The 24,579-nt window shown below is 41.5% G+C and overlaps 1 protein-coding gene across 3 annotated transcripts in view; it reads left to right on the forward strand.

Moving 5' to 3' along the window:
* The window catches only part of SMARCAL1 (SWI/SNF related, matrix associated, actin dependent regulator of chromatin, subfamily a like 1), a 61,115-nt gene extending 46,988 nt beyond the window's left edge, over window positions 1-14,127 (forward strand). For all 3 annotated transcript variants that reach the window (XM_063095223.1, XM_063095238.1, XM_063095230.1), the window contains 5 exons: window positions 2,416-2,518; window positions 8,014-8,196; window positions 9,367-9,467; window positions 10,445-10,541; window positions 13,839-14,127. In XM_063095223.1, the coding sequence (XP_062951293.1) occupies window positions 2,416-2,518; window positions 8,014-8,196; window positions 9,367-9,467; window positions 10,445-10,541; window positions 13,839-14,057 (703 nt within the window). In that variant the 3' untranslated portion in view covers window positions 14,058-14,127. The remainder of the gene's footprint in view (window positions 1-2,415; window positions 2,519-8,013; window positions 8,197-9,366; window positions 9,468-10,444; window positions 10,542-13,838) is intronic.
* The last annotated feature ends 10,452 nt before the right edge of the window (window positions 14,128-24,579 follow it).

Genomic DNA, 24,579 nt, shown 5'->3' on the forward strand with positions numbered 1-24,579 from the left:
TAGTGGTAGAAACTTGAAACAATTCTAATGATATGCACTTTGCCAAATTTTTTATTGTTTAACATTCATGTGAGACTCTGTCAGGATAATGGTCCAAGTGATTAAACTACAATGAAAATGAACTTTGTGTAGGTTGAGTGGTGCCAGAGAGGCTGTGGGGACCATGGCCTGGAGATAAATTGAGAAACACACACCCTGTCTCTCAGCCCCCAGAGAGATCCCGAGCCGCTGACCTCTTCCTCTCGCACCCTTAACTGTGGGAAGAGAGAGAGTTCCGGGTGTCACTCACATCTGTGGTGCCCCCAGAAAGGCTGCTGGCTATAGGCCAGCTCTCCTCCTCTCTCTGGGCACTGCTCTTAGCATTTATGACACTGTTACGGGACTAATGAACTCCAGGTTATGTTTTTATCGCCTGGAAACTTCTCTCTCAGAAACTAATCTGAATTGCCCCCACCGACCCATTTCTCACGTGCAGCTGCTGACTACCAGATGGCCAGGGTGTGAGTTACGTCCCTCAATTCCTCACTCAATGGGCTGTAAAGTTCAGGGTCCATGGGGTACCTCTCTCTTCAGGTGATAGGCCCAGAACCACCCATTTCCCTTAGAAATTTTAAGTCTAACCATTTTGCCACCTCATAAATAAACTTTGGTCATACATTACACATACTTTTCCAAAATCCTGTGATAAATTGTATAGTGCTTTATAGTTTCTGAACAATTTTTATGTCTGTTAACTCATTTCACATTTACAGCACCTTTGTGAGATCAGTGAAATAAGTCATATTGGCCCCATTTTTTAAAATGCAGAGTAAATCTCCTGTAGATCTCTGGGCCTCAGAGTCACTCAGCTAATAAGTGAAAATTAGATTGTAAATCTTAAAAACCCCAATTTCCTCTGCCAGTTGTTTTTTTCCCCCCCTTTTTTGCTGCTGTTTGTTTGTTTTCATCTTAATGGGCATCTTTTAATATAAAAGCCGAGGTTGTTGTGGTAGGCAGATATTTCCACCCTGGTAATTTAGGGACTTGCAGAAGGGTAGAACAGTAAAGCCATGTCTGAGATGTAGAAAAGAAAGGCACATTAAGAAAACTGATGCCTGTGATTTTTATGAGCTCACTAAGTTGATTTTGTGGCCTTGTGACTTTTTGATGCTGTAGCAATAAACTTTTTGCTTATATCATAGCAAATTTTATGTCTCTCAAAATAATTAAAGTAGATTTTATTAGTACAACAGTTCACAAATTGAACTCAAATCTGGTTCTTTGGTCGGTCATAATGCTGTTTGAAAATAATTCTTAGGAGTTTAGAGGACAGTCTACTTACCTTTCCAACACCTGAGATTTGTCCTTCTTTAGGGAAGCATTGTCCACTCTCTGCCCAGACACACCCGTGTCTGGGAATGGCCTCAGGCTGGGTGACTGTCTCTTGTGTCCCATGGAGCTCATTTTCCCATTGCCCCATGTAGCAGTTACTCTGTACAGGGCCTTACAGGGATCTGAATCCTTGACCTTGGTGTTATAATACTGTACACTAACCAACTGAGTTAACTGGCCAGCCCTTAGGCTTACTGGTTCTTTGGGATTGTGAACCCTCTGCAGGGTGCTAATGGACTGGGGGCGGGGAGAGCTGCAAAGATCTGCTGACTGGGCAACTCCCACCTCCCACCCGACTGCTCCTTGCGGGTAGCTGCCTTCCTTTAAGGCCAGGGCTAAAAGTAAGAGGTAGGAAGTTAAGAAAAAACACTTCGATGGAGTACAGAGGTAAGTTAAAGGGAGACCAAATAAATGAGACCCTTTCTTCCATATTTGTTTGCCTCGGAAAAGAGTTCAGTTACCACTGACTTAACTGTTGGCCTGTCGCTTGAGGTCAAAGTGGGAGGGAACTAGAGAGTCTTCTCTGAGTGTCTTTTTCAATATTATTACTGAAGTCTTGATATTAAGTCTTCAGGAATCTGGGTACTGCCAGGAATTCCTTAACCCCTTACCTACGTGTTTTTAGATCTAGATAGACACTTCAATTGGTATTGAAAACACATTATAATGATAGGAGCAACTAAAGTGAAAGCTTATTTATCTTTTATGATCCCAAGTAATAAGAATGTTTCAGTAACGTATCAGAGACACATAAAACCTAAGGATACTTCAACTTATTTGTGTATGCCACATGACTAAAAAATATAGAACTCTTTCTGCACGTGGCAGAAGATGGCTTCCCCACAGCTCCTAATTTTGCTGCTTCTATTCACATGACGTGCTGTGAGGGAAAGGGGGAGAGGTCAGCTCTCAGAGAAGGGAGTGAATGGGCTGGGGAGGGCAGGTGCCCGGAAGGTGTCTGCTGCAGATGTAGACACTTTTCAGTAATTAACCTCAACTGGATGAGTATGTGTTAATCCGTTTTGTTGTCATTGTCCAATGCAGTGAATATATCCTGGACCTTCTGGAAAGTGGAAGAGAGAAGTTTCTAGTGTTTGCGCATCATAAGATGGTTCTGGATGCAATTACTAAAGAGCTTGAGAGAAAGGTGAGCTCCCTTTGAAATTCAACACAGGTGCTTTTATTATGTCCCAAGTTGTACTGAGCAGACTTAGGTCAGATCTGAGCAATAAAGTAAGATGATAGCTTCCAGAAACATTGCTGGAGACTTTCTGAAGAAGGGTTCTTCTTGCTTGTAGAACCACAGTGGGCTCAAAATATTTCCCCAGCCACATGATTTTAACTTCCCCAGTACTCTAAACAGATATCCCAGGAATCTTGCTTTAAGAACTTCTGCCAATGGCTCTTCCATTATTCTACATAAATAATTACAAAATTGGCAAGAGAGGAGATAGCAAAAATCATTCTCTTGTGTGGAGACAAGTATTTGTATGAATGCCCTCCTCTTTTCCTTCCTTTTGTTCCTCCTCCTTCCCATCAAAGTACCTTTATTAATTGCACATGACAGTGTGCAGACTTCGGTACAGAGTTTTATGGCTCTCATGAGATCAAGTGAAAAATATCTAGAAGGTTGTTCATTAAAACTAAACACATTGTATTTTCACTCCCTTTTTATTTTTGGTTAAATACAGGGCCTTAAATTGTCTTTTGTTTTCCTTCATCATTTATATTTATGTAATACGGGGGTACTTCAAAACATTCATGGAAAAATAAAATTAAAAGGTAATATGAATCTTTCCATGAACGTTTTGAGGTACTCTCATATTTAAAAATACAGAATAGTACAGAGAAATATACAACAAACACCTATATATCCCCCACCCAGATTTAATAAATGAAAAGTTTCACTGTACTTATTTTAAAGTTTACTTTTTAAATAATAAAATACTTAGGCCCAATACTTAGGCTCAATATTCTAATTCCATTCCCCTTCCTTCCTCCCCAGAGATAATATCAGTCTTGAAGTTAGTATGTATCCTTCCCCTCCATATTGTCATATTTTATGCTAAAGTATGTATCCTTAAAAAATATATAGTCTTGTTTTGTATATTTTTTTAAAATTTACGTACATGGTAGGATAGTCTAAGTGTCCTGCAATTTATTTTTTTGCTCGACATTGTTTTTGATGCTGGTCGGTTTGCTCTTTTGGATACAGCACAGTGTTCTAACACCAACATAAAGGGTTCAAATCCCCATACTGGCCAGCTGCAAAAAAAAAAAAAACAAAAAAAACCCCAATGTTTCTGAGATTTCTTCATGAAGCATTACATGTGTAATTTATTCACTCTAAATGCTGAATAGTATCTCATTGAATGACTCAACTATAATTTATCAATTTTCCTGTTGATGGACATTGAATTTTATGGTTTTTGCTATTGTGTGAATATTTTTGTATTTGTGTATATGTTTGTATCTATGTGTTTCTATATGCCTTGTGTATGTGTGCTCGTGTATATCCGGCCATGATCTTGCGTGTTCATTGGATAGGCTCGTCTTCAGCTTTACTGGGTATTGTCAGATTGCTCTCCAAGGTGGTTATTCAAATATGTGATTCCATCAGCAGTGTGTAAGAATTCCTACTGCTCTGCGTACTTAGCAACACTTACTTGATATTATCAAGCTTTTTACTTTTGCCAGTATAATGAAGTGAAATATTATCTCATTTTTGCTTTAATTTGCATTTTCTTGACTACCAGTAAAATGTGTGTCCTTTTATGTGTTTATTGGCCATTTTAACTCTTTTCTGTGAGCATTCTGTTTGTATCCTTTGCTTGTTTTTCTTTTTACTGATTTAGAAAAATTCTTTATACATTCTAGAAATTGTTTATCACTTATGTTTTTATCTTTTCACTTTAAGTTTCTATTGAATAGAGGTTTTTAAGTTTTTATTTTAATTGTCAATTATATTTCAAGTTTATCACTTTTTTTCCTATGTGGTGTATACTTTTTGCAACTGATTTATGGAATCTTTTCCTATTTAGGAAATCATGAAGATTTTACTCTGTATTTTTTGCCTGAAAATTTTAGAAGTGGATCTTTAATCCACCAGCATTTGATTTTTGCATACAAAGTGATACAGGAAATCATCCAGTAAAATTAAAAGCTATAAATCCCCAAGGAGAAACCAGAGCTGTCACTATTTCTAAGAAACCCAAGACAATTAATTGAAAAACTACCAGAATGCATAAGTGTTTAGTAGAGTGCCTGGATTGCAAATAAATATACTAAAATAAGTTGCTTTTTTTAATGTACCAGCCATAACTAATTAGTAAGTGTAATGGGAAAAAGATCAGATTCACACAACAAAAAATAAAAAGTACCAAATAATCTCATCAAGAAGAGTGTAGAAACTAATGAAGAATTGGAGGGATTTGTGCCATGCTTCTCTCAGAAAAGGCTAAAGAGTGTAAAAGTGCCAGTTCTTCTCAAATTAATTTGTAGGTTTAATTCAATTCTAATAAAAACTCTAATTGAATTTTTTAAAAGGGACTTTATACTATTATTCCAAAGGATGTCTCAAACAATAAGCAGGAGAGAGACCTAAGACAACTGTGAAAAAGAAGTGTAATGTTGGAAGACTTGTCCCTCTGGATATTAAAATTTATTATAAAACACCAGTAATTATAACTCAGTCTTGCTGATCCGAGAACTGATAGCCTGAAAGGTGGAGTAAAATGGATAGCTCTTTAGTATAAATGAAAAACAAATATATGATCAAGATCTCATCGCAAATCAGGTTTAACTTATTTAACAAGTAAATCTAGGTGATTGGCTAAGGAATTGGGGGGAGGCGTAGTTAAATGAAACTACCCGACTGTTTACTATATTAAATTCCAGCTGAATCAAAGATACTTTTTTCTAATAAAGTATTAGCAGAAAATATAGATGAACATATAGTTGTATCGCTGGATGGGGAATAACATTCTAAGCATAAAAATAGAAATTACAAAAGAAAAATTGATTTAAATTACCCAAAAATACAGATTTTGTCATACACATAAGCAGTGGTTAAATTGTGGTTCTTTTATATGTTTGATACATTTCTGCAGGGCAAGTTGGCAATAATGTGTACACTAATTTTTCAAAACTGTCACTTCCAGGAATTTATCCTAAGGAAATAGACTAGTGTAGAAAGATTTATGTGTAAGGATATTAGTCATGCTGTTTATAATATCAAATAATTAGAAACCTAAATGTTCATCAACAGATGTATCATTATATAAATTATAGTCAATTAAGCCATAAAAAATTATAATGTAGATGTATGGTTCTTAATTTTTTGGACATCATTGGGCCCTTTAAGAATCTGAGGAAGCTCTAAAATTGATGTTTTTGGTATCTGGTTGATATGGGAAGATGTCCATTATATATTGTTAAAAAGCTATATGTATAATGATTTTTAAAAATTGTCTTGCATAGAAAAGAAGTCTGATTAATATACACCAAAACATTAATGATAATTATCTCTAAGTAGTCTCCATTATCTTCTTTAGTTTTTCTGTATTATTTTTATAATCAGAAAAATTAAAAGATGCTTTTAAAGATAAAATAAAGGAATATTTGGAAAACAACAAAAAATTAATATGAGGAAATAAGTTAGGGAATTATTTGCTGTATATATCACATACAAATAATAGCCTTTACATGTAAAGGTAACACTAATTCCCAGTAGGAACAAAAGAATAGACAAAGTCTGTGAATGGATAGTTCATCAAAGAAGTAACTCCAACAGCCAATTAAAAGATAGGAAAAGATTCGGTTCCACTAGTAATCACATAAGTGAAACATGGACAAGATTTTTTTTTTACCCCATCAAATCGGCCAAGGTTTTAAAAACGTATGGTGCTCACTATTGATAACAGTGCACTGAGATGGACGTGCTCATGTATTATTTATGGGAAAGCAATTTGACAATAATATCAGGAGCCTTAAATTAAGTTTTTCACTTTTGCCATAGTACTTCGATTTTTAATAAGGTCTAGTCTAAGGAAATAACCAAATGTTGGCAAAGTCATCTTTTAAAATTTTTTGTTTTTAATAGCATTACTGAGGTATAAATGCCATGCAATAAGGTGCACATAAAGTGTTCAATTTGATAAGAATCGAGATAGTGAACATGTCCATCACCCCCCAGTCCCCACATCCCTCCTGCCTCCTCCTACTCTCCCATCCCGAGGCAACCACTGATGTCCTGCATGTCACTATGGGTTAGTTCACATTTTTTAGTTTTACATAAATGTGGAATTATTCGGTATATGCTCTTTTTTTTGAGGTCTGGTTTTATTTTACTCAACATGTTTTAGGATTCATCCATGTTGTTTTGTGTATCAATAGTTTACTTTTTTTGGTGCTGAGTAATGTCCCATTGTATGAGAATACCACAGCATTTTTATCCATTCACCTGTTAATAGACATTTGCCAATCCATCCATTTTAGGGAAAATCGAAGCCCCCTAAGTCTGCAGAAATAGAGGAATGGTTCATTTATGCTATTGCCACATAATGAAAGATAGCCATTAAAAGTCGTGTTTTAGAAAGCTTTTTAATAACTTAGTTTTCTACAATATAATATTTATTGGAGAAAAACAGGATATAACACTTTTTATTTAAAAGATATACCATACACATTAAGAAAAGAGTGACAGGAAAAAATAGATTAGTAAGATTACTAACATTTTTATTTTCCATATAATGTTTATCTTTATCATTAGGCAAAATAAATAAATGCCCCTTAAAATAAAATAACTACGCTAAACATTCAATTACCATACAATCTAGCTTTTGAGTCCTAAGCGATTGCCTCAGAAAAATGAAAACTTATGTCATCACAAAAACCTGTACACAAATGTTCCCAGTTTTATTTGTAGTAGCCCAAAATTAGAATCAACCCAGATGTCCTTCCAGAGATGAGTGGTTGAACTATGGTATGCACATACCATGGAATACTACTCTGCAGTGAAAAGGAATGAACTATTGATACAGACAGAAGCTTAGATGAATCTCCAGAGAGTGACACTGAGTGAAAAAAAGCCCATTCCAAAAGGTTATACCCAGTACAATTTATATAACATCTTTGAAATGAAACATTTTAGAACTGCAGGACCATTAGTGACTGCCAAGGGTTCAGGACTTGGGAAAGTGGGGGGAAGGTGAGTGTGATGCTAAAAGGGCCATAGAAGGATCCTGGTGGTGTTGGAGCAATTCAGTATCTTGAGTGTGGAGGTGAATATAGGAAAACCTACCCAGGAGGTGAAATTGTATAGGATCCACACACAAGTACAGTGGAACAGGGGAAATCGGAATAAGATCATTGTATCAAAGTCCGTGTCCTGGTTGTAATATTATGCTGTAGTTTTACAAAATGTTACTGTTTTGGGGAACTGGGTACAGCATACAAGAACTCTCTCGGTATTATTTCTTGCAGTGGCATATGAGTATATAGTTATCTCAGTGTAAATTTCAATTTATTTTTTAAAAAGGCAAGAAAAGAAAGGATTGTGTCTTGGGGCCATGGCTGGATGTGGCTTGCCTGGAAGCCTGGGCTCTGTCACAGCCCACCTCATTCCCTCACTTTCTTCCATAGCACGTGCAGCACATCCGCATCGATGGTGCCACCTCCTCAGCAGACCGAGAGGACCTGTGCCAGCAGTTCCAGCTGTCCGAGGGGCACGCTGTGGCAGTCCTGTCCATCACTGCCGCCAACATGGGCCTCACCTTCTCTGCGGCTGACCTGGTGGTGTTTGCTGAGCTGTTTTGGAACCCAGGGGTAAGGGACACAGAAGACTTGAATTCCCTGCACAGGCTCGTGGCTGGGGGAAGGAAGGAGCGAGAGCCAGTTGGGGAAGACAGGGTTTCTCTGAGCTTTCCCTAGGGCTGGTTTCATTTATTGCATTCCTTATACTGTCCACATGTCAGTTTTCACTTCTTTTTTGCACTAGCACATCTATTGGCTAGTGTTTAGGTCTTCACAGCCACCTGTAGGATTATCATCTCCAGTCTTCCCAGAGCAAGATGTTAGCTTTAGAGGGCTAGAAGGAGTCTTAGACTCCATCTCTCACATGAGGAAACTGGGGCACAGGTAGCTCGTGTGATGCCCAGGACTGCATGGCTGGAACTTCAGGGGAGCAGTGGCAGCCCCAAGTTGCAGCCCAGGCTTCCAGCTTTCAGCCTGTGCCCCTGTTAATAACCCTCACGGTGAGCTGCTTTAGCCAACAGGGCCTGAAACAGGCCAGCAGTGGGTGTTCCCCGAGTATCATCATCGTGCCCCCTCGTGTTACCTCATCAACTGAGGGCTGTGACAACAGATGGAAGGCATTGTTCTAACTCGTAAAATTTCCTCCTGAGCTCCGGAAAGAAGTCTTTTCCCTCTGATGTTCTGCCGTAGTGTGGCTTTCATTGGCCACACACCAGTGACTCCTGTAATGATGGGTGGACTTCGAGGTTGAAGCCATTTTATGGTAAAAACAATGCTCTTTATTTTAGTTATTTATTAGAGGGCTTAACTACCTCATAGACATACCACCTATCCCCTAGTCCTATCTGGCCTCTCCATTGGACGTGATGGCTTTATGTATGTAGAAGACAAATGTTCTTATCTCACAGAGAGGAGAAACGAAATGTGCAGGTCTCCATCACTTGCTGCTCACCACCAGCCCGAGGGCAGAGCTTAGGCTCACTCTCCATGCGCAGCTCCTGGCACGGCCCCAGCACTAAAAGACCAGCCATAGACATCCTGCTTCACAGTCTGGTTCCCCAACCAGGGTTTTGTTTGGTTCTGTGTTTTGTTCAGATAGCAGGTTGTTTGTAGGTCTGAGAGACAGTGAAATGTTTGGGGGAGGAAGGGTGGTGGGGGCCTCGGGACCAGGGGCTGCTTGCTGTGGTGGCTGGAGCTGCTTCAGGACTTCCCCTAGCTATTTTTTGATCCCTGGACACACAGGTGCTGATCCAGGCTGAGGACCGAGTGCACCGCATTGGCCAGACAAGCTCCGTGAGCATTCACTACCTTGTGGCAAGAGGCACAGCTGACGACTACCTTTGGTATGGCCTGGCTGGGTGGCCTGGCAGTTGGAGTTGAGCAGGTGGACACTGGTGGTGTGTTCTCTTTGCTCTCACTGCTTCCTCTTTTGCTGAAGTCTTCTGGGACCCATGTAGAAGACCCATATGTAAGGCCCTCCCGCGTTCATCATGACTGCATTCAGCCTCCTTCCCTAGCGATCACTGGTGGCTTGTAGGGTGCATGAGGAAATCTTTTAGGAAAAGAGGATGTGGCTCCTTTCCGACTGGTCGGAGACAGGCAGAGGAACTGGTTGTGATGGATTTAGCTTGTGAGGCACTCTGTTCCTAGCCGCAAAGACACTTGTTAGGACAGTGACAGCCTCCTTTTACCGTTTTCCGATGTGTGCTGGTATGAGGCCGCATCTTACAGTGCTGTGGCTGGACCACAGGGAGAAGGTGGCTCACCCTGGGCCATGTAGTGCTTCATGAACGGAGCTGGGGTCAAATTTTGAGCCCTGGGGGGTTGTGTCTATTACCTAAACAAAAATTCCCAAAATGCTTCTTGCCAGTCCTATATCCCCCTTCCTGAGGTTAAGTTTTTTGATTACCGCCTTAGTTTCCACTGGGCCTCTCTGTTTCCAGCTTTATGACTAAGGGGTCTTACCCCAGCAGTGTGTGGGTCACTCCCACTTCCCTCTGTTTGCTTAGTGGATTTGTTCATTGGGCAGCTCATAACATCACCACATTCAAAACTTTGTTGTAATGAGGCAGCATATTTCCTGTACATCTTCCATTAGAAAGAATTTGAACCTGATGATATTATGAGCCCTAAATTGGAGGTTGTTTTGAAGCTGAGAGGGGGCAAGTATCTCAGGATGGGCGTTTGTGCCTTAACAGAGGCAAAGATTTGAAACAGTAAACAAGTCACTGTCCCACGAGAACAAGGGGGTGGCCTCGTTTTAATCAGTCCACTGGTTCTGTGCAGGTTGTACTGAGTGCAGTGCATTTCTCTCCAACAGGCCCCTGATTCAAGAGAAGATTAAAGTTCTGGGGGAAGCTGGGCTTTCTGAGAGCAATTTCTCAGAAATGACAGAAGCCACTGAGTACCTCTACAAGGTAACGCCAGCACATGGCTCCTCACCCCTGGAGCAGAGGGAGGCACTAAGCTGCCTGCCAAACCCTTGGGTCCTACGTGGGAAGGCATGAATCATTCCTGGGGACCTCCCAAACCCAGAGCTGGAAACAATGGGCCCGCAATTGTTCTCAGTTCAGTCCATGTGTGCCTCCCTTTATAGGGAATGATGGCATTAACTCCTTCTTCTCATGGATTCTCAAAAAACCAAGGCTTCCAAATGCCTCCTCTTCCATCAGGCCATTAGAAACTGACAGAAAACTCCCCGTGGCAACTCGTGAATTGTTTTGAAAAGGACATAGGAGGACCACACAGCAGGGCTACCCCAGGAACATGTCCCCAGTGCAGATGGGAAGTATTTAGAATATGGTACTGGTTTTATAGAGCATATTTTCCCTCTATTTCTTTTTATTCTCAGTGTCTCCCCATTTTACAGAGGGGTAGACTGAGACATGTCAGAGCAGTAAGACTTGCACAGAGTCACAGGGGGTGTGCATCCAGCCCAAGGTAGAAGTCTTCTCACCTCGCCCAGCATTCCTTCTGTGACATCAACTCCTCATTGCAAAGGAGTGTAAGAGGCTGCTGAACATCTTTCCATGACCACGTGGGCCCTGTCAGAGGTGCTGAGAGGAAGCCCTGGGCCCACCATGCCTGCCCAGGCTCTGCACTCTGGATCTATTACAGCCATGATCTCTTCTTCCTCCATTTCAATGAAACATGAGGGAGTCAAGTGAGAGGCTTAAAGAAGGCGAAAACTCAGGAGGTACTGCCTCCTGGAGTGTGACTCCTTAGCAAGAGGGTTTGGGCAAGGTTTGAGCCTAACACAGAAAGGTGGCCTCATCAGGAAACCAAGGTGCCTTCGCCTTCCTGTGGAATTGCTGAGCATTAGAATTGAGTTAAATCAACAAAATCTTGTAGGTGACACTAAGACTTAATAGTGTGAGGATTTGATCATTCATGTACATTTATTTAGCAAATAAATTCTTTCTTCCTAATGTGATTATTGGGATAAATAAGATTCAGAAATTTTTAAATGTAGCCTATATAGTTCGGTCTGAGTGCAGTGGTGTTTACAACTAATTCATCACAACCAGTTACAGATTTCTTTGTTACTTCTCCACTCCCACTGCTCCACTTGATTCAAAAAAAGAAAAAAATATATAGATTATCCTTTTAGACATATACAGTTAACAAGCCAATTTTAAAACAACCTTCTTTATAAGCTTTTAAAAGAACTTTCTACAGTCAGCTCAGTTGGTTAGAGCGCAGTGTTGGTAACACCAAGGTCAAAGGCTTGGATCTTTGTACCAGCCAGCCGTCAAAATTAAAATAAAATAAAAGAACTCTAATTCAGTCGAATAGCAGATATGTTAACAAAGCCAAGTTTATTATATGCACTTTGAAAAGAAAGACCCTTATTTTTAAAGGATTCTTGTTTGAACTTATTCATTCATCCTGGCCTTTCCCTCAGTTACTTGGAATGAGTTAAGAATTTCTGCCTAAAATACAAGTACAGGATCGTATAAATGAGGTTCATCAGTATTTTGATTAATAACTATTAATTAATTTTTTTATTAAGATAGGGCTGAAAATTTCATCAACTACTAGAAAAAGAGTCTTGTGTCCTATATGGGAGACAAAAACAGGTGAATTTATATCTCACTAAGCTAGCCTTCCTTCTGAGAGGGGAAATGAAGTATTAATCTGATTTTAGAACTTGCTTCTGATTTTGTATGCATGCTCCAGGTTAGCATAGAGTGCTGCCATCCTCATAATCAAATGCACAGTAACAGTTATTTCTTCTTGGACCAGGCTGCCTTGCAAGGCAGCATTTCCTTGACATCTCAGTTGTTCAGAAAGAGGCTGAGGATGTCCTCGAGGAGGATATGTGCATGGTTTGGGGGTCGACCTTAATGATCTTTAATATGACTTCCCACTCCGAAAGGCTGAGATCCTGAAAGGCTGAGAGATGTGGGGTGAAGGTTAATTGAATGACTGGGAGTTCTTACATAACATGCTCCCATGATCTGTTTTCAAGGAACTTCACTTCACTGATGTGGAGGGTTTCTGTTAAGGAATAGTGAGGAAACAGTGGCCACTTAGTTTGAGACCTAAATATAAAGGGCCTGAAGAGCCAGGGAAGTGACTTTAGACTCAATCAGGTACAGGGAATCCCAATGACATCACACACAAAAAAATCTTATTAAAGATTCGCCTGGGGAAGAAATATCAGCCTGGCAAAGACCCTGGGCTGATTGAAATGGGAAGAAACCTGCGGCAGGAAGTACCATTGAGCTCTTGCAAATCCTTCCAGGTACCCAGTGATGCGGCCCCAGTAAAGAGAGTGCCTATGAAGTAGAGAGGAGGGAACTGATGGGAGGAACAAACTTATGAACCAAGGACTCAGGAAGCCTGGTGACTTCAAGCGGGGAGACTCTAAGATAGTGGGTAGACTATCAAAAATAGGCTTAATGGGAAGAGAAACTGGTTTGTAGACATGGGATGATGGTTTTGATTTTAAACAAGTTTCATTTTATGGAACTGTGAGGTGTCAGTGGAGATATTGAAAATTACCTCTGGATTGAAAAGTGGTCAGGGTTGGGAGTTTAGACTTAGGAGAGATCAGCAGAGGGGTGATAGCCCATTGTGTGTGCAGTTGTAACCACCAGGTGTGGTTTTAACACTACACCATTGTCAGCAGTGGACACATGCAGCCAGCGGGCATTTTGATCATCTGTAACTTTAAGGTCATCAGAAACAGGTACAGGTATCTACTTACCAATATGTTAAGTCTGTGTATGTTTTATTAACCACGCTGAAAGTTAGGTTTCAGCCATGGCTGAACACACAGATTTATAGCATAAGTCGAATTATAGCATAAATGACCCTTCAGTAGAGAAAGGCTTTGCAGGAAGTGAGATCTTTGGAGCTATTTCAGTACTGAAATACTAATTTGGAAAGTTAGAGGGGAGAAAGCATTTCCAACATAAATTATAATGTGAGAGCAGCAGCTCTGTTGCTCATAGCCATTTCTTTTTTTTTTTTTTTTCCCCCTAACTAATGAGCTACAGAGAAGATTAGATGTCAGACATGAAAGCAGTAAGGCTGCTTTCCTGATAAGTAGTTTCCTGAGATGGTCTACACTCGCCATCATGTAGCTCCCTGATGTTGTAAAGCATGTGATCTCTCACCATTGTGTTCTCTCACCAGCCAAGTGGAGGGGTCAGTGTTGGAGTCTAGGTTCTTCCTTTTATCTTTTTTCTTTTCTTTCTCTGATGAAGGACCCGAAGCAGCAAAAGATCTATGACCTATTCCAGAAGTCCTTTGAGGAAGACGGAAGTGATACAGAGCTCCTGCAGGCAGCAGAATCCTTTGACCCAGGAAGTGCTTCCCAGGACATGGGAGACACCCTGGATGAAAGCACATTGACGGCCAGTTCACCAAAGAAAGGGAGATTTGAATTTTTTGATAACTGGGACAGCTTTACCTCTCCCCTGTAAAAGGTGATTTTGAAAAAGCATTTAAAAATCATGGAAATAAATGAATAAAATAAGGTATTTTGTTTTTAAAGTCTGTGCTCCTTTTTTTGTAATAGTAGTTAATTCGTGTTCTTAAAATAATTAGGTACTTCCTACACAACCCTCAAAATCTAGATTTTGAAAATGTAGGGACTCAGTAAATATTTATAGAGTACTTAATATAATTATGTGTCAGGCACTGTCCTAGGTGCTGTCAGTAATTACGCTGAACAAAAGAGAAAAAGTATGTGCCTTTGCAGAGCTTATACAATGGGAGAAGCAATAGTTGTAAGTCCTTTTTTCCGATAAAACTATTTATGGACACTGAAATTTGAATTTTACTAATTTTTGTGCATCACAAATGATTCTTTTGATTTTTTTTTTTTAACTATTTAAAAATGTGAAACCATTCTTAGCTCACTGGCTGTACAGAAACAGGCAGTGGGCTGGATTTTGCCCACTGTCTGTAGTTTGCCAGCCCCTGGTTTATAGCAGCATGGTCCAATAGCAATATAATGCAAGCCACATATGTGATTTTACCTTTTCTAATAGAACATTTTAAAAAGTTAAAAAAATAAAATTAGTGTATTTTACTTAACCCAATATATTTAATATAATATCATTTCAACATATAAACATTTTAAAAAATTAATTAGAAATTTTACATTTTTTTGGTGCTAAGTCTTTGGAATGCAATGTGTATTTCACCAGACACAAGTGGCATCTCAGTTGGGACCAGCCATGTTTCAAGTGGTCAGTAGCCACAAGTGGTCAGTAGCTCAGGTTTAGAGAGATGAGGGGAATGGGCCATCAGGTGGGGACAAGCAGCTGGTGATGATGTTGAGAGAGCAGGAGCCAGATGACGTCAAGCTCGTAGGTCATGGTGAGGAATTTGGGTTTAATTTTGATCATGAATGGAAGCCACCGAATGGTTTCGAGCAGAGGTTTGAGGCGATCTGATTATATTTTTAAAAGATTTCATACCAGTTTGTGTATAGCAGGTAGACCAGGAAGGATGAGTAGAGGGGATGCTTGTGTAGGGAGCTACTGAGCTGTTGCAGCTGTCCGTGGGGTTAATGCTAGGGTGTGGCTGAGTGTGGGTAGCAGTGTGGAGGAGGTGGGAAGTGGTCAGATTGGGTATACATTTTGAAGGGAGAGCTGAAAGGATTTGCAGGTGAATTGACCATGGGGCATTTGAGGACAAGAGGCTGAGAGCTCAGTGTTTGACTGAGCAGTGGTAAGAGATGAGAAAGAGGTGGAAAGGTAAGTTTGGAGGCAGCGCACAATCAAGGGTTTGGTTATGGACTTGTTGAGTTGCAGATGGAGACACCCCCCAGCGCCACCTTCCAGGAGGGAAGTGTGCTCAGCAGATGGCCTCCACCTGGCCCCAACTGCAGGGCTGGTCTCGGCCTGCAGAAAGCCACTTTGTCTGAGGTCACACCCTTCCTGGGGTAGCCTGCCTCCATGACTGAGCAAGCCAGGCATAAAGGCCAAGCCTTTTTGTCCCGATGCGGGCCACCTCTGGTGGGTAGCACTCACTGCGGAGTCTTCCTCTTCCCACCCCCCACCCCGCATGCCCCACTGGGTTGTCTGAGGTTCTTGCAGGCCTGCATGGCAATTCACCTCCCCCTGCCTGGCCTGCTTCCTCGCCCTTCCTTTCAAGGTGTTAATCCCTAATACAGATCTTGCACCCCAATCTCTGTCTCAGTGTCTGTTTCTGGGAAACTCAACCTGTGGCAAGATCCAAGTGGAGGTGTTCTGTAGGCAGTTGGATGTGTGAGTCTTCAGCTGTGGATTCTGCCCTCACCAGACACAAGCATTTACAGTCATAGGGCTGAACAAGGTCCCCTGGGGGGTAAGAGTGGCTTCAGATGAAGAGTGCTTCTGACTGACTCCCAGAGCATGCCAATGTTTAGGGCTGGGAAGAGAAGGAGACAGAGCAGGAAAGCAAAAGAAGAAGAAAACCAAAATGTGTGTCCAGGAAGCTGATTCTTAAAAGGTATGTCAGAAAGGAAGGAGTTGCTGCTTTAATTGATATTACAGCAAGACAGTGGGCCAGATATAAGTTAGGGTTTAAAGTCAGCCCAATATTCATAGCAGCAGTAAAAGATGCCTAATTGATCTGGTGTGACAGTATGTGGATTTTTTAGACTTAAATGGTTTTAACTTTTGCACTATTTCCTAGGTGCCAGGTGCTAGGCTAAGCATTTGACATACATTGACACATTTAACCCCACCTTGGAGGAAGGTGGTGATATTTTCACTGTGCAGATGGAGGCACTGAGCTGAGGAATGTTACAGATTGCTCAAGCCCAGCAAGGAGGGGGCAGAGCAGCACCTCCAGCCAGGCCACCCACTCCAGCGCCCACTCCTAGGTGTGCTGTTCCGCCACAGGAAGCCCAGCGATACCTTGGCGAGTCTGTTAAGCCCAGTTTGGTACATGGTGCCCTTCCTGAAGGGCTCGGCCCTGGCTATGAGCCTGTACTGGCCTCTCTGCAGTCCAGCGGCTGGCTCTCTGCTCAACAAATTAGAACAGGAAGACTCTGTAATGCACCACTTTCTTGTCTTTTTTAGTCCCCTTTCCTGGGCTTCCAGGCAGCTCCAGTTGAGAGAGTGAATCTTTGGGGGCCACCCTTCCCCCTCGCTGTTGTTCAGGGGTGGGTAGGTTTTCTGACATCCCAGCACAATCTGGACGGAGATCCATGTCCTGTGCAAGGCTCTGGCCTCTGGAAATAACTCAGGATGACCACCTTTCTTCCTTCCTTGGCCAAACCTGGTGATTGTCTACTCCGCTTCCAGTTGGCTGCTGCATTGATCCACAACTGCAGCTGCTCCCTGGGGTCGGGGCTGTTCAGGAAACTGAGCACTTGAGTCTAGGTGGCACCGGCTGCTTCTCCGTTTTCCTGAGAAGGATTGTAAAGTGAGCAGTTGGGCCCGCACTCTGCTGGCTTATCCTGTCGAGAGGAGTCTGCTGTGGCCCCAGCTCTCCATAAGCAATTAGGCCTTTGGTTTCCTCAAAACCTGCTAAAATGAAAACCCAGGGTCAAAGGCCTGGGAGATGCCTTGTCTGGGCTCTGTTTGGGGCCACCTGAATTGTTTTATACCTTTGTATTAGTCTGTTTCTGTTGCTTATAACAAAATAGTTGGAACCAGGTACTTTGTAAGAAAACAAAATGTATTACTTACAGTTTCAGAGGCTGGAAGTCCAAAGTCCAGGGAACACATCTGGTGAGAGTCTTGGTGGTGGCAATAGTGATCCAGGGGTCTCATGTGGCAGAAAATGGCAGAGTAGAGAGAGAGAGAGAGTTCCTCACGCATTTTCCTTTTAAAGTCCTCCAAACCATGCCCCTGGCCACCATTATTAATCCATTCACTACTGCATAGTCCTGCAATCTAATCACCTCTTCAAGGCCTCAACTTTCAATTACCATAATGGGACTTGCCACCCTCAACAGTTACAGTGGCGATTAAGTTTTAGAGGGACATTCAAAACCCAAGGCAAACTTCTTACTCCTAGCTCTCTATTTTCTAATTTTGTTAGAGAAACCAGTTTGACATGTTTGTCTATCACAGTGACTTGTGTCTTGTTGGAAGCTTGCAGAGGACGCTTGTTGGTTCTAATCCAAATTTTACTATAATTTTGTTCCAAAAAGGCACTTAAATATTTTTCTAACAGCAATTAACAAAGTAATGGCTGCAGTTTTAACAAACAATACTAAGTCCCCTTGTGAGTGGCTGCTCCATAAAGCCAGTTACATCATTTCATGGCCGTTGCCCTTGGGGGTTCATAATTCAAAATGGATTCAAGATCCATGCAGACACGGAGAAGGGCATAGTCACCCACGTACTGGGTGGCCTGCTGGAAGGTGGCCCAATGGGACAGAACCTGTATGAAAAGAAATGCTAAAATGCTACATAAATTTTGCCCACATGATGTGTGCATTGATTTTTGCAATCCTGGGGCCTCATTAATGGAAACGAGACTGTCACTTCATTAGGGAAAAATCTTCGGAATGAGTTTAAGGCCCAGGAAGCAGAAAGGTTTTTGGCTCACAGTCAGATCTTGAGAGATTTCAGAAAAGAGGATTTCTTCCTCACCTGTCCCAGTGCCTGCCCATAACCTCTGCTCTATGTCTTTATATCACATAGCTTGAGAGACACTACCAAGCCCTCACACGTGAGCCTGTGGACATCTCCATAGATGCGTCTACCTGCCTGCTGCTCACTCTGCCCCCTACCGAGAAGTTTTGGTACATCTGTCCTATGGGCTTCTCTGGACTTGGGTCAAGTTCTGTAATCACTGGGAGCGCTTGCTCTAGTTCCTTGCAAATTGGCACTCATCCTTGAAACCACCATTTCTCTGTGGTCCTAGAAAGAATGGCCTGTTGAGCCTCCATCTGAGGTCTCTAGTTGAACCTCAGTTTCAGCTGTTCTGGAGAAAAACTCACTCTTTCTTTGAGATGTCCCTGAGGTCCTCCAAAGCAAATTTGATTTATAGCATGTAGCCTATATATTTTAAGTTAGACCATCCCAAATGTGCCTCTGAAATTTAAGAGCCACCCAGCCATTTCTGTGGGATTCAGTAAAAGATGCTTGGACTTATTTACATAGTGAATACCTTTAGATTTAAGGAAGGATTTCCACACTAACTCCTTTGCCCCCTCATTTTACTACTCAGTCCAGACCCCCAGAACCATGTTTTCTGAAGTGTGAATTGGGATGAAGGAAATCTGGGCTCATCTCATCCCATTCCCATCCCTGCCATCAATTGTACCCCTACAGGATTTTACTAAAAATCCCCCTCTAGCCCATGGAGCTTGTCTCTGCCTTCCTCACCAGGGTCACCAAGTGATGTCTTGTTTCCTGAGTGACCCTGGTTGATTTCTGCCTCTAGGGCTGGTGTCAGGAAGCCTCCAAGAGGAAGTGAGAGACCCTGTTAGCCTCCATCCCCTTGTGCATGAGCTAATCATGTCTTTTTCCTTCTTGGCTTCAGATGAATGAGCCTTTTCCCAGGTCAGTGGCAGAACAAACAAACGCAGCAGGAGGTGCTGTCCCCACACTGCTGGCTCTAGGGTGTTGCCTTCTCTGTGCATTCTTGTCTATTGGAAACTTGATGCTTTTTAAAGCTCTATCCCTTTTTTTGCAAATGGGATAGAAAGCAGTCCAACCTTACATTTGCCCATCCTCTCGCTTCTCACCAAGTTCAGGATTACCAACATGAAAAGTGGCTTGGAAGTTTAAAGGGGGTAAATTGGAGCAGTCTCTCATGCCTGTGTTTTGCTTTGGTTTTATGTCTTCCCATGGAGTCTCAGTGAAGGAAATGGATGCCTAATCAGAGCAGAAAACATTGAGAAGCCTGTGAGTCACAGTCTTTTGGGTGTTATGACAGACAGTGATTATTTGATTTTGCAACATCTTCTGCCCACATTTCTTTCCCGTCCTCTATTCCACAGATTTTGAGAACCAGGCACTCTTCCTTTTTTTTTTAACCCCCCCTTTTTGGGGAGTAAGATATAATATACAAAAGAGTTCCTAAACCCATTTGCAGCTTAACAAAATATTATTAAATAAACACCTATGTAACCATGACCCCAAGGTTATGAAAATAGTATCTTCTAGAAGTTTTCTTGTTTTACCTATAACACTTAGGCAAAACATCTGCAATCCACCTGGAGTTTATTTTTGTACATGGGGTGAGGTAGGTTAAGGTAAAGGTTAATTTTTTCCATATGGATATGCAGTTATCTCAGCACCATTTATTGAAAAGACTTCCCTTCACCCATTGCTCTGCAGGGCCTTCTTTTCAATATTATAAATTTGATGTCAGAGCTAATCTAGAAATGTATAAGTGAAAAATTGAAAGTCCCACATTCTCCTTCCCCTACCCCAGCCCTACTTCCTAGAGTTAGTAATTAACATGAGTATTTTGGGATGGAGCCATTTGTAATTTATTCCTATGTGTACAGATATATGTAAATATACATAGAATCTTTTTTTTTACAAAAATTGCATCAAATTCTTTATACTGAAAATGGCTCATTTCACATCCTGTATTTGCCTACTGGTCTATATTGATCTACATTATCCCTTTCAAGAGTTACCGAGTAGCCACTCCCATCCTGATGGGTGCTTCGCCCGTGTAAGTGCTCTGTGAAGTGTCCATTAACAACAGTAATAACCACCAGAATGATTTTAAAGTGAATTTGAGGAGAGCAGGAGCTAGAAAACACGTGCCTGGATCCATTTTTTTCTTGGTGTCCAGGACTGGCCCCTTGCAGAGTCAGCTCGGGCCTCACTCGCTCGAGTCTGTGGCCACCAGCACTTCTGCAAAGGGCAGGTACTCCTTAGGCTCAAAGTGAAGGAGAAGCTTCAGGATAAACCTTTTCTGCTTCCAGCATGAGACACATTTTAGATGAGGCTTGCACCTCAGCTTTCAAGAATAAGATGTTCCATATGCCCCAAGAGAACTAGTTGACTCAACAGCTCAGAGAACTCCTCTCTGGAGGCTACTTTTAACTTACGTATTTTTCCAAAGGTGAAGAGTGAATTCTGAGTTCTGGAGAGGCGGGGTGAGTCAGCAGAGACTTTTACTGAGACTTGTAATAGGGACACATAACAGTTAACTTTCTCTACACCTTCTGGTCCTCTAAGAGGGATGGAGATTTATCAACCCATAGATAAGACAAATTGAGACTTTATGAAAGGCACTGTTCTATAAAGTCACTAAGAGCTGATTTCATGACAATGCTATTGAAAGAGAATTGCTTACTTTTGACAAAATTGCTCTGAACATGAGCAATTTCCTTCTATTATGGAGTGTCTCATTTTCAGCCTCTCTCTTGAGTTCTTCCTCATACATTCTCTCTTCTCTCCCAGGCCTCGTGAAGGCCAGAGACTAGGAAATGGCATGGGGGAGGCCCTAGATTTGCTAAAGGATAGCCTGAATTACACTCTACAGCGAGCCAGGAGACTCACTTCAGCCTTGCCTGCCTTACTCGCCCTCTCCCTAGCTCTACTGAGTGCCAGACCTCCTGGCTGAGAGGCACAGACCAACAGGAGCACCACCGTGACAGCTTGTTTCTCATCCTTCCTCCTACCAATCCCATTTGTTTGCACCAATATCAGCATGTTTTTGTTTTAATTTATAGTTTTCTGGAGGCAGGCATAGAGGCGGAGAACTTTCCAGACAACATCCCCAAGATGCAGTGCATTGTCACTTCCAAGTTAGGAGGGACTTGCTCCCCTGGCCTCTTGCTATTCTTTCACCCTAAGGGGACAGAGGGTGCATGGGGCCTGCGGTAGAAACAAGACACCTTGAGCATATCTGCTCCCTTAGTGGGTTTCAGATGGCGGTCACCGTGACTGAAGCGGTCTTGTTGTGCCCACGCTAAACAAATTAGGGAGAAAAGAGATGGGCATATTTTTAAGGGAAATAGAAAGTAGATCTGCTGTATGCTCTTAAGGACAGCAGAAGAGGAGACAGGATTGAAAAGGCATCAAGAGACATTGAAATCAGATAGCAGGAGCAGCAGCAGCATCTCAACAGCCATAATAAACGCCATTTACAAATGCCCACTAGGCACTTCACAATAGTTATTTCATCCTCCCAAGACCCTTATAAGGTGTATGGTATACTCACTTTGCAGCAGAAGAAACAGACTTGGAGGCTTGAATCTTGCGATACAGTAAAGAGAACACAGGTATGGAAGTCACTTACTAGCTCTGTGATCTTGGGCTAGTCTTTTGATCTCCCTGGGTCTCAGTTTCCAGTTTGGGCTAGATTATCTCTAAAGCCTTTTCCAGTTCTTACATAAGTGGATTGACCTTGTAAGGCAGAGAAACCAAAACACATAAAATGCTTTATAAACCTGTCACCATCATCCCATGCAAGGTGGCAGTTCTCTATTCAGCAAATACTCATTACCACTGGTATGCCAGGCTCTCTGCTAGGTCCTGGGATGCAGAGATAACAACATAGGCCTTGCCTCGCTGGGTTGGTACTGGTGGTTGTTGATGTTTTAACTAGACTTTATTCTTTAGAACACTTTTTGCTTTATAGAAAATTGAGGAGATAGTACAGTTTCTGCATATCCCCCCATCCAGTTTCCTCTATTGCAGACATCTTATATTTGCATGTGGGTACTTGAAAAAGTTCATGGAAAGATTTGCATTATCTTTCAATTCTGTTTTCCCATGAACTTTTTGAAATACCCTCATGTTGTATATTTGCTACAATTAATGGACCAATATTGATACATTATTATGAACTAAAGTCCATAGTTTTTTCAGAACTTCTTAATTAATTGATTTATTTATTACTGTTTGATGACTCATGAAATGGATCTTCTTAGTTTTCACCTGCCTTTTTTTCTGGTCCAGGATACCATGTTACATTTAGTTATCCCGTCACCTTTGGCTCCTCTGGGCTGTGACAGTTTCTCAAACTTTCCTAGTTTTTGATGACCTTTGACAGTTTTGTGGAGTACTGGTCAAGTATTTTGCAAGATGCCCCTCTACTGGAATCTGTCTGATGTTTTCCTCATGATTAGACTGGGGTTATGGGTTTGGGGGAGAAAGATAACAAAGGTAAAGTCCATTTTCGTCACCTCATATCAAGGGTACATACTATCAACATGATCTGTCACTGTCGATGTTGACCTTGATCACCTGGCCAAGGTGATGTTTGTCAGCTTTCTCTACTATAACGTTACTCCTTTCCCCCCTTTTCCATAGTGTACTCTTTGGGAGGAAGTCGCTCTGCACAGCCCACACTTAAGAAGGGGGTAGTTCTGTTCCCCTCCTTGGAGGGCAGAGTATCCACATCAATTATTTTGAATTCTTCTGCAAGAGAGATTTGCCTCTTCCCCCTTATTTATTTATTTATTTATTCCATCATTTATATCAGCATGGACTCAGGGATATTTATTTTATACTTTAGGTTATAAGTCAATATTACTATATTTGTTGCTCAACTTTTTTCAGCTTTGGTCATTGGGAATTCTTTCGTCTGGCTCCTGTGTCTCTGACATACCCTGTCAATGAAGGGTTGTCTGGTTTTTTTGAACATTTTCTTACTTTCTGGCTCTACAAGATGCTCCAGGCTCATCTTGCATATTTCCTGCCATAGTCACAGAGTCAGTCACTTCTCCAAGGAGCCCTCGTTCCTTCTATTGAAGAATGGTATTAGAAACCAAGATCTGGGTGCTAGGTATACTTCTTGCCACTATGGGTGTTTGGTGGGTTTTTTTTGTGTGTGGTAATTTTTTCAGATTAAAAAAACATGCTCATTATAAAGGATAACTAGAAAATGCAGAAATGTATACAGACAAAAATGAATTTAACAATTCCCACTATTCACCACCACAAAAAAGTAGAGTTTTTGCTTTTTCTCCTCCTTGAATTTATCCAGCCAGAGCTGGAGTAACAGATTGGGGAGGATAAAGAGAGAACTACTTTTATTCCACAAAAATGTACAGGATGGTGATAACACAAATTGAATGGTCAGTCACTGCTCAATGAAACCCAAAGTCTGGAAGCTCTTCCTGGAACCATAGAAGGTAAGAATTGGACGTGACCTTGGAGATCATCTGGCCCAGCCCCTCATTGTAAATAAAGATGGGGACTGCTGGGTGTCATGGAGGTGGTTCTCTATGCAGGGACTGTGGCTCACCCAACCACAGGGTAGTTACAGAGCCTGGCCTGGACTAAGTACTGAGGACCAGATTCTAAGTCAAGTACATTTTCTACTATGCTTTTGTTCTTGTTTTTGTTTTCTTTTTGGCAGCTGGCCAGTATGGAGATCCAAATTCTTTACTTTGATGTTATATACTATGCTTTTTCAGTGCACTAAATATTATGACTTGAAGGAGTACAAGCCAATAATTACAAGAACCGACTTTGGGGTCAGACAGTCCTGGATTCAAGTTCCAGTTCTACCACCTATTGCTGTGTGATATTGGGTGAGGTTCTTAACTTCTCTGAGCCTTAGTTTCTTCATCTGGAATAATAATAGCAATAGTTATAATTGCATATTGTTTACTATGTTCCAGGCAATGTGGCAAACACTTCTCATGCATTTAATTCATTGGTTCTTCACAACAGCTTCCTGACGTAGGTATTATAATTACCCAGATTTTGCAGTTCAGAAACCACATACAGAAAAGTATAATGACTTGTCAGAGGTCCCACAGCTGGTACGTAGCAGAGCTCTGCTTTGAGCCCAATCTGATACCAGAGCTTATGTTCCTAACCATTACATGAGACTTCCTCTCTTTACCTTAATTATGAAGATAATAATCTTTCCTATCCTAAAGGATCATAATGAAAATGAAATGAGAATATCCCTATGAAAACTCAGACAGTGCCTATCATATATTACTTTCAACCATGCCAGCTGGCATTATTATCACCACTTCTGCTGCCCATGAGCACCAGTGATTCCTGCAGGACTGTCTTCAAATCATGAAGGATTCAGATTGCAACCATATGAAGTGTGTGGCTGCTT

Source organism: Cynocephalus volans, chromosome 1 (assembly GCF_027409185.1).
Source record: "Cynocephalus volans isolate mCynVol1 chromosome 1, mCynVol1.pri, whole genome shotgun sequence".
NCBI lineage: Eukaryota > Metazoa > Chordata > Mammalia > Dermoptera > Cynocephalidae > Cynocephalus > Cynocephalus volans.